The sequence below is a fragment of the Leptodactylus fuscus genome, chromosome 3 (genome assembly GCF_031893055.1).
Source record: "Leptodactylus fuscus isolate aLepFus1 chromosome 3, aLepFus1.hap2, whole genome shotgun sequence".
In the NCBI taxonomy this organism is placed as follows: domain Eukaryota; kingdom Metazoa; phylum Chordata; class Amphibia; order Anura; family Leptodactylidae; genus Leptodactylus; species Leptodactylus fuscus.
Window position 1 is genome coordinate 158,297,659 of NC_134267.1, and position 14,354 is coordinate 158,312,012.

At 40.7% G+C, this 14,354-nt stretch overlaps 2 protein-coding genes across 7 annotated transcripts in view; one reads left to right on the forward strand and one right to left on the reverse strand.

Annotated features, from left to right (window-relative positions):
- The window catches only part of GNB4 (G protein subunit beta 4), a 79,125-nt gene extending 72,226 nt beyond the window's left edge, over positions 1-6,899 (forward strand). For all 5 annotated transcript variants that reach the window (XM_075268656.1, XM_075268657.1, XM_075268658.1 and 2 more), the window contains exons 8-10: positions 67-268; positions 550-766; positions 2,782-6,899. In XM_075268656.1, the coding sequence (XP_075124757.1) occupies positions 67-268; positions 550-766; positions 2,782-2,888 (526 nt within the window). In that variant the 3' untranslated portion in view covers positions 2,889-6,899. The remainder of the gene's footprint in view (positions 1-66; positions 269-549; positions 767-2,781) is intronic.
- Positions 6,900-10,922: 4,023 nt separating this feature from the next.
- MFN1 (mitofusin 1) overlaps positions 10,923-14,354 on the reverse strand; it is a 39,167-nt gene continuing 35,735 nt past the window's right edge. For both annotated transcript variants that reach the window (XM_075268635.1, XM_075268636.1), the window contains exons 15-18: positions 13,973-14,125; positions 13,212-13,408; positions 12,179-12,313; positions 10,923-11,323 (exon numbers count right to left, since the gene is read on the reverse strand). In XM_075268635.1, coding sequence (XP_075124736.1) covers positions 11,254-11,323; positions 12,179-12,313; positions 13,212-13,408; positions 13,973-14,125 — 555 coding nt within the window. In that variant the 3' untranslated portion in view covers positions 10,923-11,253. The remainder of the gene's footprint in view (positions 11,324-12,178; positions 12,314-13,211; positions 13,409-13,972; positions 14,126-14,354) is intronic.

A 14,354-nucleotide genomic window follows, 5' to 3' on the forward strand; every position in this document is an offset into this window, starting at 1 on the left:
TATACATGTATACAGTTATTGACCTACGTAAGATTTTCTGGCTAAGAGTTGTTCTATGTTTTTCAGTGCTTTGTGGGATATAGAGACCGGACAGCAAACCACAACCTTTACAGGACACACTGGCGATGTCATGAGTCTGTCTCTGAGCCCTGATATGAGAACTTTCGTCTCTGGTGCTTGTGATGCTTCCTCTAAGCTGTGGGATATCCGTGATGGCATGTGCAGGCAGTCTTTTACTGGGCACGTTTCTGATATCAATGCAGTCTGTGTAAGTATCATAAGGTTGATGAGGTCCTCTAAAATGTGCCGTGTCCTCATCTGACATTTCTAGACACGTTCACTATTGCCAGATCCCGAAATCACTAATGAAAAGCAAAAAAAAAAAAAAAAATTTGCGACACATTGTAGCTACAGTATACATTGTTGCAGGACTGCCATACTGTGCTGATCTCTCTGGAAGTTCTAGGCTTCCTTTGCAGTTTCTAAACAATGCTTGTGTTGCATTTAGTATAAATTTTACTAATCTTGTTGAAACTTTCTGCATTTTAGTTTTTCCCCAATGGGCATGCCTTTGCCACTGGATCTGATGATGCTACTTGCCGACTATTTGACTTGCGTGCAGACCAGGAGTTAATGATGTATTCCCATGACAATATCATTTGTGGAATCACATCCGTAGCTTTCTCAAAAAGCGGGCGCCTGTTACTAGCTGGATATGATGATTTCAACTGCAATGTGTGGGACACTTTGAAAGGTGAAAGGGCAGGTAAGTGATGCTGGTATACAAGCTGAATCGTACTTACTGCTGGTTGTCCTCTGTGCTCCCTGTGTAAAACACTTTAAGGCTAAGGCCCCATGTTGCAGAAACACTGTTTTTGTTTTGTTTTTTTGTTTGTTTTTGAGTCAAAGCCAAGAATGGCTACAAAAGGAATGGGAAATATATAGGCAGCTCTAATACTTCTCCCGTCTGCTCAATCCACTCCACTTGCATTTCTGCAAGATGGGGCCTCAGCCTAAAGTTTTCTCCAGATTTACAAAAGTGACATACATAATGAAGGTGTGCTGTTTATCATTGTAATGTAGTGGTTATCATTGAATATGTTTTGAGTTGCTAATGGTCTTTTTATTTCTAAATGGGTAAGTATATTTTTTTCCCTATCACTTCAGACCACAGACCGTTAAATAGTTTGTCCTGCATCAAATTGTCATGTTGGTGACTTATCCACAGGATCAATTATCAGTATGTGATTTGTTGGGCTCCAACATTCTGACCCCGCACAGATCAGCTGTGGACAGGGAAAGGGTGTAGGAGCAGTCCTATTACCCATCCAATAGCAGCTTCTGGCACCTGGGGGCTGCTGGAACTGTGGGGGTCAGACAACACCTCAGATGCCATGGTCAGAGATGTCTCTACTATTTTAAATCCTGGAGACCTCCTTAGATGTCGGGATACTGAATTTTTTTTTTCATTTTTATTACATTTATATGTAAATTAGGGAATGAGTAGATATAACTGTCTATATTTAAATCTAGACATTATTCTTCAAGGTGGATGCCATAGCAGAATAAATGAAAATTTCTCAGTTGCTGTTTGTTTGCTGCCTCACTCCCAAAAATTTAACATAAAGGTGATCGAAATGTCACAGAAAACTAGAAGTTGCCACAGAATAAAGCGGTGTATTTTGCTGCAGTGTTTATGGCTTTTAAAGGGCTGAGAGTAAAAAATGAAAATGGTAATGGCTGTAGCAGGGGAAGGGTTAATTATCCCAAACAACCCCTCTATGCAGCAGGGCATTTCCTCTCTGGTGCTAGCTTCCACAAGTGTCCACCTGGCCCCTTTAAGGACCCTCATCCTATGGATAGGAAACAAGTGTCTGATCGCTGGTCGCCCAATCGGTGAGATTCCTATCGATCAGGGTGACCAAAAGTCCTCCTAAAGCTTCCTTGTGAATGAAGCATCAGTGCAGTTGCGTAACTGCAGCCCCATAGAAGCGAAAGGCGCACCGGTTACAAAAGTGCACTGGTGCTCCACTCCAAGAAAGCTTTAAGGTATATTCACACGGTGGAAACCTTTTCTGCCATGTCAATTCTCTGCGCAGCTACTTGCAGGAAGAAAGGCCATGTCGCTTTTTTTTCCCCCTGCTAGCTGAAAAAAAATCCTTAGCGGGGGAAAAAAAAAGCGAGTGGCTACCATTCAAATGAATATGAGCCTTTTTTTCCCAGGTGGATTTTGAGATGGATTTGCCTGCAAAGAACTGCATATGAGCTAGTCCTAAGGGGATTATGCCCCCCTGTTATCCCCTGTCCACAGCATGTGCAAAAGTAGAAGTGTCCTTTAAAGGTTTTGTCCAGGGAGTTGATACTGAGGATGGACCTGGGGCTTCTGGCGATGTCACAATCCCCTGAGCACGTGATGAGGAGCAGTATTCCACCCCCTCTTCCCTGACCTCTCAGCCCGTTATCTGTGAGATCAAGGAATGAAGGGTAAGGGGCAGCCTGTCCTGGGGATCAGAGTGCTGCTTATAATCATGTGATGAGGCCAGAAGCCCTGGTTCCATGGTCAGCATCCAGGCAAGTCCATGACAACTACATTAACATCGCAACCCTTTTAGTGTAAAGGATCTGCTTTCTTCAGTGGAATCCTAGTTTGTCCCTCTGTAGTACGTGGCACCTGTGTTGCCATTGAAGCTTAGGTTATACTGTGTGCCCATGTGAACCTTACTTCATATTAGAAATGAGCTGCTTGTAAATGACCCGCTTGTGCCTGTTCTGTCTCCGCAGGAGTCCTTGCTGGCCACGACAACCGTGTGAGCTGTTTAGGTGTAACTGATGACGGCATGGCTGTAGCTACAGGGTCTTGGGACAGTTTTCTCAGAATCTGGAATTAACTTGGGCAAAGATAAATGATCTTGTAAATTCTCCACCGAGATCTGGAGAGGTCAATGCTGCAGCCTATAGCTGTGAAATAATAACATTTCTACCTTGTATTTGCAGGTGAAGTTTTTCTATTCACTGATTATTATTACACAAAAAGGCTTTCTTTAAACTAGTAAAAATCAAGTGAAGTCATAAGGGTTCAAAGGGGAAAGAGCATTGGTGACTATTTAAAGGGGCTAGCACACAGGATCATGGTGACCAAGAGTCTAGGAGCCAGTCTTTATTTTGTGGTTTGGTTAAGTTTTTAACCCTTTTGCTGCTAGAAAAGTCGGTTAAGTGTATTAGACCTTTACAGCAGCCACACGGTTAAAAGATTTCTGCTTTGTGCTCAAAGTCTGCTGAGTCTGTACTGATATTTTTTCTTTTTTTTTTTTTTTTATTATTTTTGTACATAATTGAATGTACACACTATAGCAGCCGATCATGTAATGTTTGTATGTAAAAGGAAAAAAAAACACAAAAACAGAAAAAAATACAAGAACTATGAAATAATGCCTTTTTTATTTAAAGAATATGAATTGTAGCTTTTTTGAACGCCACAATAGTTTAGTGATAAATATACTTGATTGTCGTTTTTTTATTTTTTATTTTTCTTTGTGAACTTGCTGTGGATGAATTGAAGTCATTGCTTTGTATTTGTATCCATACAGTTGTAGTATAACTTCACGTTTAGGCAGGCCAGTTTTTAACCTTGCTCACTATTCCCCCCCCCCCCTCCCCATATATTGTATGGCATAGTGGGACAGAGAATCTCTAGTGTTGTGCACTGATGCCATTGTGCAGTACAAGAAATATGCAGGAAAATCTAATCCACTCTTCTAGTTCCTGACTCGAATGCACTAATGTAAATTGCTAAACTTTCCATCTACCTGCACTGAAAACAAGACAACAACAATAAAAACTTGAATTATTATTTTTTTTTTAAACCCAATGACCTAGCTCACTGAGAGTGATCAGACATGAATCCTTAATAAAAGGCTTTACTGTCTGTAGAGTCTGTAATGGGTAGAATTTCCCTCACTTGTAGATGGACACGGACACGCATCCTATATACTATAGTGTAGCTCTATAGGCAAGTCAGACTAATGGCTTGCTATGTTGGATTGTTGTAAGTGGTGACTCTTAGCATAAGTGTACGGCCAGCAGTCCTCCAGTGTAGTGCCACATGTCACTCCGTCCTGTGGTATTGGCACAGAAATGACCCCCACAATTGCCTTGCAATTGACCCAACATTCCAAGTCTCTGCCCCAGTAGCTGAATGCGGCTGATCTGTTCAGATCCACGTGTAATAATAGTTCACCCTTATCCACTTCCCAAGTATCGTCCAGTGCCAAATGAATGAATTCTTCAGTATTGGGACTTATAGTGTGCTTATTGCCTACAGATGGTGGTAGTCGATAATCCAACCCCATTCAGTCATTCAGGTCGTGCGGCCAGAAGTTGGCGGCATGTACTTTGGGTAGGTGACCAGTGTATGGTAAGCTGTAGATCACCTTTGTAATGCACTGTGCCTTCTGTCACGTTTCTTCTTAAAAGTGCCAATAAATACCAGTCAGATTACACCATCAAAATCTCGACCTTTTTGCACAAATATTCTATTTCTAATTCACCATGAAGGACCAAAATGTGACTGGGATTCAGTATTATCTGCATTGTTCAGAGGCATTTTCTGCTTTTTGTTTTTCCCAGTATTTTATCCCCCCCCCCCCACTCTTGTCACTGAAAGAACGGGCAGAGTTGTGACAAGTGTGACCATAATGGTGTTCCCTTTTGAGCACAACTTTTTGAGACCAAACAGACTTCAGCACACGACATAACGTGTATTCCCCTCGTGAACTGTGATTTCTCAGTACACTTAACCATGCTGCAAAGTCCTGACCACACGTCATTCTGGCATTTGTAAACTTGAAGCCCCAAATTCTAAGGGTTGTGATATTGGGTGGTAGCAGGAGGGAGTTCTGGGACATTGCTAGTTGATCTAGCCAGAGCACCATTTTTAGTAAGTTCTGAGGTGAAATGTGAGCTCTAGTCTAAAGAGACGTTGGACACAATGATGAAATCCATTTTCGGTTTCCCATATAATCCACTAACTGTAGCGGGTGTATAGTATCTGTTGGGTATAGTAGTCTCTCTAGATTGTACTTTCCGATCACCAATTTACCCACATACTGCTCTTGTGAGACGTTGACACCTACAAATTGTTATACTTGTTATCGCTGATGTTCTTTTTGATAAATTTGGGGAGTTCACAATGTGCCAATATTTAACCCTTTGTATTAATGCAAACTGTAATGTATTTTATTTGCCTGCCTTTGTTTACCTGTCGACTTCTTACATTGGAACCTGCCTTTGTATAGCCTGCGCCTATAGGCAATTCATCTTGCCCTTATACCTGTTTAAAGCAGGGGCAATTCCTCTGTGGAAGGAGCTTATTTTAATGGGAATGTAATTTGGGGACATCATCTTTAGTTTCTATTGACATGATGGGCAGAATTGGGGATACCCCCACAGCATGGCCGCCCCAGTGTTTTGCGCCAATGACCTGGTACATTTGAAGTGACTATTTGAGAATAAAAGAGCATCATGTTCCCACAGCCTGTAAAAACTGGTGGGTACCTTCACCCTATGGTGAAGCTGGCGACATTACCTGCCCCTTGTGCAATTGACCAGGCTGCTTATAACTAGACTGTGCCAATATCCCTGCAGTGGGCCTTGATCTAACTGTATCTTACAGTCCCCATCCATCTGTGATGTTAAGTAAAATGGCCACATGCTTCTTCCTCATAGGACAGAGAAAACCACTTTCTCTATTTGACTTGAGCGGAACTGTAGTCTGCCTACTCCATACACTGCACTTTCCCCTGTCAGTATAAACTGCTAACTCTTCATTACATTCCAACACTCTAATGAAAGACACACACCGCTATGAGTACCGTATTCACGTGTTTTGGTGACAACAGACTACTTTACATCCTGAGCTTATATAGACCTCCAGTTGAGTGACAGAATGGAAGACTGCGTTTGTGCAAGTAATGAAGCATGGGTTAATGGCGCACCTTGTATACATACTCTGGCATGCATGCTAGTGAAATCTCTTCCTAAGTTTCGAGGCACCATCGGCCTTGTCTCTCTTCTATTTTTATCCAATTGCTGGTTGTATAAAATACATGCAGAATGTTAATGCTGTGTCGTATGGTAATATGTGCAAACAGTGTTACTGATTGATATAACCTGATAAACACATTACATGTGCCTCACAGATTCTTCTACCACACAGTGTGCTAGGGTCCGAGTCAGTATGGACTTCAGTGGAGAGTAGTTCTAGATCTTTATGGCCTTTTATTGCTTTCTTTACATGGTGGTGCTTAATCCTGTGTGTTTCTCCATTCTGGGGGGATAAAAACAGATATAAAAAGAAAAAAAAAAATTAAAAAAAAAAAAAAAGCATCTTTTAACATGTGAGTTCTTACACTTTCTATCCATAGAAGTCCAAGGTTTAGTTGCTTTTGAGGAAACATTGTTTTGTTGCTGTAATATATATATATCTCTCTCTCTCTACACCCAGAAGGACGATTCTCGCACATTCATTTTATAACATTTTTACTCATGTGTTGCTGACAAAAGGCTTTATAAATATGGATTCTGAATTAATTCTGCACTGCCTTTTGGATCGTGTATGTATTAAGAACTGTCTTTAAAGGTTTTAAGCCAATTAAAAACCAGGGACGTGCCATGCTTTTTTTTTTTTTTTTTTTTTTTTTTTTTTTTTTTTTTTCTTCTCCCTTTATAACAGTCGCTGTTGTATAAAAGATTTCCCTGTGAAATAATCACTTGCTATAAACGTTTTGTTTATATTTTTCCACAATTGATTTTTTTTCTTTGTATTTGTACAGTGGCTCAGTGAAACCAATATGTTGCCATGAATTGATATTGTAACCAATAAACAAGTGCTTTTAACCAGATCTGTGTCGTATGTGCTTTTTGCTGGGGGAAGGGCTTCAGTACGTTATGTATAGTAGAAGGCACAATATACAGTATTAATGGAGTTCATTGATCATGTAATGGTTCATGGCTGTAGACAACAGCAGGGGGCGCATTACTCCTTATTGTAAACAGTACACGTTTCCCTTGGTCGCTGCACTTCACTGGTTTCCTCTCCTTCAGTGTTCTCCGTCAGGGTTGACAATTGGAGAGATGTCACAAATATTAAAAGAAATCCCTGTCATCCATGCCGCTAAAGCACAGCACTAGACTTAATGCAGTTTGTCAGTTTTGCCTAAAGTGGTGGTTTTTTTATGGCCATGTTCACCTTTCCATTGTGTCTTTGGTTCAGAACACCTTCCTATATCGGCTGTACAGTAATACCAGCTGTGTCTGATAGACCTGTTGAATTACTATTGAGTCTCTGTGTCACTTCATATGACTGTATCTTAGGGCCTCTCAGCAGCTGTGAAGGAGGATTTTTTTATGTCTAAAAGAAAAACTCTTTGCCTGCACCAACCAAGCGTATTTTGCCTTTTGGGGAAGAAAAAAAAGAACAGTGATTGGTTGTGATGGACAACTAAATAATAATTTGCCCACCAGACACTGGTGTTGAGGATCCAAGTTTCAGAAACGCAGCTTTTTTTTTTTTTTTGTTATTCTGAACCAAAGCCAGGAGGGGATTGAGGAGAAGTATAAGAACTTCCTATATATTTCCTATTCCTTTTGTAGCCAATATTCACTTTGGATCAAAAATGCATAAAATTGACTCTTCTATTTCTGATCGATGTTGGCGTTGTGGCCTATCTGAGGGGTCCCTCTCGCAAATCTGGTTCAAAGGCTGCAAAATTATCTTCTTCTGTGAGGTGAGACTAAGACCATTTGTCATGTAGATTTAAAGCTGTGACCCAAAACTATTTTGCATTGGGTTTCCTCTCCTGATTTCTCCCCAAGAAGGTCGTGCCTTATCACCTGGTTAATCCAGGCAGCTAAACGATTGATCCCTCCTAAGTGGCTTGAGATAGACCCTCCCTCCATCCCCCCAATGGAAGGAAAAGGTTAACCAACTCTAGATTTGAAGAGCTCTGCAGTTGTGACATCCTGTCCATTGGTTCTAGTTTCCTGGGAATCTTGGTACCTTCATTCGCGAGAGATAAATGTCACCCCCCCCTTCTCCTTTTACATGTTTATTTTATTCTTGTATTTGGCTTCCCTATGCCTACATGCCCCTTGGTATCCCACATGCACTTGCAGAACTTACTCTAACTTCTACAGTTATACTTGAGTCTACCACCCCCATCCTTTTGCCTTACAGTATATTATCGACTTATGTAAGACTGTTGATGTGACAGTTTCATTGCATTGCCTGTATATAGATCTGCCACACTATTTTGTCTCTTGTGTTTAATAAATATTGAAAAAATAAAATAAATAAAAGCAAGCTGTGTCTCTGCAACATGGGGCCTCAGTCTATAATGGAATGTGATGACTGATTCCCTTAAATCCTATACTGCCTTATTAGTGGCAGCTATGTTCACCTTAGGGGCATAACTACACAATTTTGTGAGCGCTTTATAGCTGTGCAAGCTCAGTACAGCAAGTGGTCAGAGGAAGAAGGGGGAGAAGCACCATATGACATACAATTTAATCAAATGGTAAAAGCTGAAATACTTGTGCAGCAATTGATCACTGTAAAAAAAAAAAATAAAATTTTTCCCATGCTCTGTATAAAACCATACACGTTAAGGATGACCGTTCAGATATTTTGTGCCTTTCATTCAGCATTATGGCTGCTTTGCACGGACTTACAACCTGCTCTAAATTACACATATGGACAGCATTATTTGCTGTATTGCACTTGTTCTTTGGACAATCCATTCTGCTGTAACTACTACATATCCTTTAGCTGTCGGAATAGCAGTCGTGTTTAAAGAAAGGACATTGTATTCAGGACACTTAGAAATTGATTTCCACTTCTGGGTTTTCTTGTTTCCTTCAATGACCAATTTGTCTTTCACCCATTTGTCCCTGCAAATATTAGACTTGATGGACATCAACTTTGAAATGTGTGCTAAAGGTGATAGGAGGTTGTTTTTTTTTAAGTATACCTAAAATAACCCTTTAAAAAAAATATATATCTTCCAATATATAAAATATCAGCTGGTATTAGAAAGGAACTGAAGTTATCTGAATTCTTTTATTCTACTAGGTCATGACACATGGACCTAACATTGTACATGTAATGATACAGGAGCGTGTGATATAATAAAGTGTATGATGTATTGTACCACACAGGGAGAGAGAAACTTGCTAGCCATTGAAGGGGTTAAGGGGATATCGTCACTCCTTAGGGAGAGACCACCATGTAGGTGTGTGGAGTGTTATTAAGCCATATGCGCTCCACTGTGAGGGATCATGGGAAGAATATGCAAATCTGTCTTCCATTATGTAAATAGGAAGACAGTGCCTCAGTCATGCAGCCCACTAGGGGGCACTCCCTTTAACATCATGCCCGACCTTTACTGAGGCCTTTGCTGCAATAATGTGGGATGTTACCAAGTATTGTCTCTCAGCCGAAGACAGCTGTTTAAATCTATTTGGATCTCTTCAGCCCAGCGTAGAGAAAACTGACTTGGCAAAGGTGAGAGGCTTCTAGACAGGGTTAAGGGAATATCGTCACTCCTTAGGGAGAGACCACCATGTAGGTGTGTGGAGTCTTATTAAGCCATATGCGCCTCACAGTGGAGCGCATAGGAAGGCCAGATAGATCGAAACAGCTGTCCTCAGCTGAGAGACTGCCTGGTAAAATCCCACATCATTGCAGCAAAGGCCTCTGGGAAGGTGGGGCATGATGTTAAAGGAAGCTCCCCTTAGTGGGCTGCATGACTGAGGCACTGTCTTTCTGTTTACATCATGGAAGACAGATTTGCATATTCTTCCCATAACTATTGAAGAGCAGACCGTTCCTATCGCATCTAGATACTTCTCTTAGCAGGTAGACATTGTAAAGGTCCATGTGATGCTGTACTGAAGACTCATAAGATTGAAAGTGTCTGCTGAATTATAGGGACAAGGGCAGTATACATGAAAGAGGTCTGGATAGTGATAGACAATGAGGAGATGGATGCAAGCGGGTGTTAAGGTTACAGTGCTAAGAAGTGTACTGCCAACTAATGTGAATTGTATTTTTTTTTTTTTTTTCCCCTTCACCAATTTTGAGTTTGGTCCCTCCCCTGTTTAAGAGGTCTAGACAAAATACATAAGGGGCCTTCTATAAAGTTCAGAGCCTAAACATACACCAATCGTGAATAAGTACACAATGAGAACTGTAGTGAGAAATACAAAACTTCAATTTATTGTTTTTTCACAAACTGCTATATACATTAGTAGCCATAATGTATAGAAAAATCAGTGCCACTTATTACATGTCAGCAAGTGTAGGAAAACTGTAAACAGGTGGTAAAACTGGGTAGTCCTTTTATGCTTAGCATCCTCTTGCCACATGCTACAGAAAGGTCCTTAACCCTTACATATGAGAGTGTGATGTCATCAGATGATGTCACCTCACAGGTTTACAATCTGCTGATATGATAAGCCATGGTAGCATGTAGAGGTCTTCTTCCTCCTACCATTTATTACAGGGGACTTGTACACGGTATTTATAGGAGAACCCTGTGGGAAGTGACTGCAGCATTTCCAATACACGTTACTTCATAGTGTCCACAGAAACAATGAGGAGTTTCCCTCTAACCTTTGTTACTGACACTTCTAATCTAACTCTAGCAAACCACAAGGTGGAGACCCTTGTAGCTGTGACCTGAAACAAGTATGAGCTTAGCCCAGCACATTCTGCTGTTATACCTGAGTGGTAGAAACATAAAAGGGAGGGGGAGCCCTGTCAATCTTCAACCATTTTCCTCTTATTTGGTACAACGAATATAAAGTTTTGTTCTCAGCAATAGTTTCTCTTATATTAAAATAAATATTTAAATGAAATCTTGAGATTTTCTCAAATCCACCTGGGCTTTATGCAAACCAGCAACTTTCTTTTACAAAACCATGAAGAAATATATTCTGGTAGCAAAGAAGTGAGTATAATCTGACAGCTTTGTAACATCATGTGAGATACATAGAATGTTTACAGTTATGTCCAGCAGGAGGCAGCACCATCAGCTCACAGTATCACATACAAGTGCATGCTACAGTAGTCCTTTCTCATTACAGCTCATAGAAAGTCCTGGCAGATAAGTGGTAGAATACGATGGAGGTGCTACAGTCCACCAAAAACTAGGCGTCCTCTTCTTCTGATGTCTGGATAGGTCTGAAGTGTCCTCTTCACTTACTCTGGTTAAGGAACATCTTTGTAAAGTGATCCAGCTCATTTTCAAGGTGTACGGCCTTGTTTCTAGGAAAACAAGCAACACAGTAGTGAAGAGAACTGCACGAGACTAGGAATATATTACAGATTATAACACTCTTCCCCATCATAGGACAGTGAGACTGGGAATATCTCACAGATTATAACAACCTTCCCCATCGTTGGGTGACTACAGTATAAGACACTGCATACTATCACTATAGCCCCAACCTTGACATTGTAAAATTTCTCTTCTATATCACTATGTTTATCAAAATGTCACATGGGGGTAAATATGATGATTAGAGATGAGCGAGTACTATTCGAAACAGCCGTTTCGAATAGCACGCACCCATAGGAATGAATGGAAGCAGCCAGCACGCAGACTTTGCCGGCGGCCGGCCGCATAACCCTCTGCGTGCTATTCGAAATGGGAGTTTCGAATAGTACTCGCTCATTTCTACTGATGATCTAATTTTGAGATGCAAGATTATTATGGGTTTTTTTTTAAAGTGAGTAGAAGGTTCAGTAGTTCAGACTGATGGGGAAATTCACTGACAGTCTAAGTCTGCTTATGCAACAATTTTTCTCCATTGCATTCACAATAAAAGAATGAAGCAACATTGCAAACAGTTTTGATTAAATATATCATACCGTTCTGTATTTACAGTCCCTACAGTGTCTAATGTGTCTCCATGGTTACAGACTACAGTAAACCAGGTGTAGTCCCTTTCATATGTTCCTTACTTGTTACATATGTTCTGTGAGTTAGTAAGAAATGGGAAATACCCCCTAATGTCTGAAATTAGTCACCATTACTTTCATACATTAAGTATAAATACAGTTATTGATATACGGTAAGTTGCCATTCTATGTACAACTGAAAGCACAGGGAACAAATACCTTAAAACCTTGGCTTGGCCTTGAACTGTCTCAAGCTGTCTTATTTCTTCTGACTGTTTATTGATGGATTCCATTAGATTCCTCTGAGTAATATCCACTTGCTGACAGAGCTTGGTAAAGATATTGTCAAGCTCCCTGAAAAAACAAATATGAAGATCAAAATATGAGAAATATGAGGTTTGCAGCTCACAGAGGTTACTTCAGGGTACATTTGCAGTCCATAGAAGCGTGCTTTTGGTTGTCAAGAGTTTTACTATCTCATACCAGTGCTCAATCAACTAAACTGTGCAGACAGATAGGAGAGTGGTATCCTATAACCACATCTATACCTTTGGTGTGTACCAGAATTGTGGTGAAAGGCTTTTGTGGATTTTAGGAAAAAAAAAAAAAAAAGTTACCCTTTTTCCATAGTTCAAGGCATTTTTACATAAAGGAGACTGAGGAATGTGACAGGCTTGAGCCAGAAAATTGGTACAAATTATAAATGAAATCTTGGAGCTTGTGGATTTCAGTTTCTAGCACTTGGCCTCTAAATAACACTTTCACATCTGATACCAGAGGGGAATAAAAAGGCTTAAAATAGCAGTCTTTATAAATTCCCCTAACTTACTTTACTGGAACTGCTTTCTGGACGTGTTCTGCTGAGGGCTCTTTCACATCTGCGCCCCGTTCTCCGTACTGCAGGTTTCCGTTTCCTGCATAAAACAGAGGCAGGAGACGGAAACCTGCAGGATTCTCTCTCTCCCATTCATTTGAATGGGTGAGAAAGCTGTCCGGCCGTGAGCGTTTTATGCTCTCCGCCGCGAAACCGTGTTTTATAATCCGGACACAGAGTCGGACATGCAGTACTCTGTGTCCGGTTTAAAAAAAAAACGTTTTTGCGGCGGAGAGCATAAAACGCTCACCGCCGCACCCGGTCTGTGGTTTCCGTCTTCTGGCATGCAGAAGATAGAAACCACAGAACGGAGACCTGAACGCAGGTGTGAACCTAGCGTGAGAATGGATTGTAGTAAATCTGCATGGCTGTACTTACTTCTGCACTTGGTGGCTGCAGTTGGCACTAGTAATACTAACTATCATCTGCAGTTTCTGTGCAGCGTAGTTAACAAACTGTTGTTTGAAAGCCCTTTCCTTTGCCCTTGTGGTCCACGTCAGCCTCTCGTACATGTACAGACTTCCATATGCTAGCACTGAGCAGGCAATCAGTTTCCAGCCCACAGCTCTCCAGACCTGCAGGAGGAAAAAAAAAAAAGTTGTTTTTTTTAATTAAAAATATTACATGTCATGTAGCTTGTTCTACTGTGATGTATAAGAGAAGCAGGAGGTGATACCGGTAGTACAACAGGTAACCGCTGACTAACTGCAGTGGGCACAGGCTGGGTCAATAGCTGCTTGTAAGCAAATACCTGTAGGGATTGGTGGGGGGGCTGTACAGGTGTGTGAAGTGTTTGTTATAACATTTATAGAATACTTGTGGCTCCTTGTTTTTCAAAACCAGATAACTACTTTAAGCCCAAAAATGTTATTACAGCACCTTATATTATTTTAGTCTATAGAGTCTGTGTAGACTGGACTCACTAAAATCTTCAAATCAATCTTAAACTCAAAATGGAAAGCTGTGCTTCTGCGGAACGTCTTATTCTACATGTTGCAATATTGCAGCTTTAGTGCATCTTGAATTGTATGTTTGCTCATGAATACCATAGAAGTCAATGGCATTTTCATACAATGTAATTTAGGTGGCACTAATATCTGTCCCCTCATGCTATATACAATGAAATATCAGTCACTTACCACTCCTCCAACAATTAGGACACCCATAGAACCTCTTGATGTCAGGGATGCCAATCCAGACATCACTGTAACCATTAGCTCTTCCTGTGATACAGCATCAGGTGTCTGGGCAGGGTTACAAGATGTGGTAGGGGTGGCTACAGGTCGTGGGATCTTAAATAAATAAAAAATTATATATATTACACACACACACACACACACACACACACACACGAATAACGTTTCACTTTTCTGAGTGCCACTGAACAGTGTTATACATGCTATGCTTGTGTCCAGGCCCTCATAACTTGCAGAGCCTTAGACCTTCTGCATAGTAGAGGTTGTATTCTGTTCCCTTTTTATTGCAGTATTATTTTGCGGATATCTACTATGTGCACTGGAA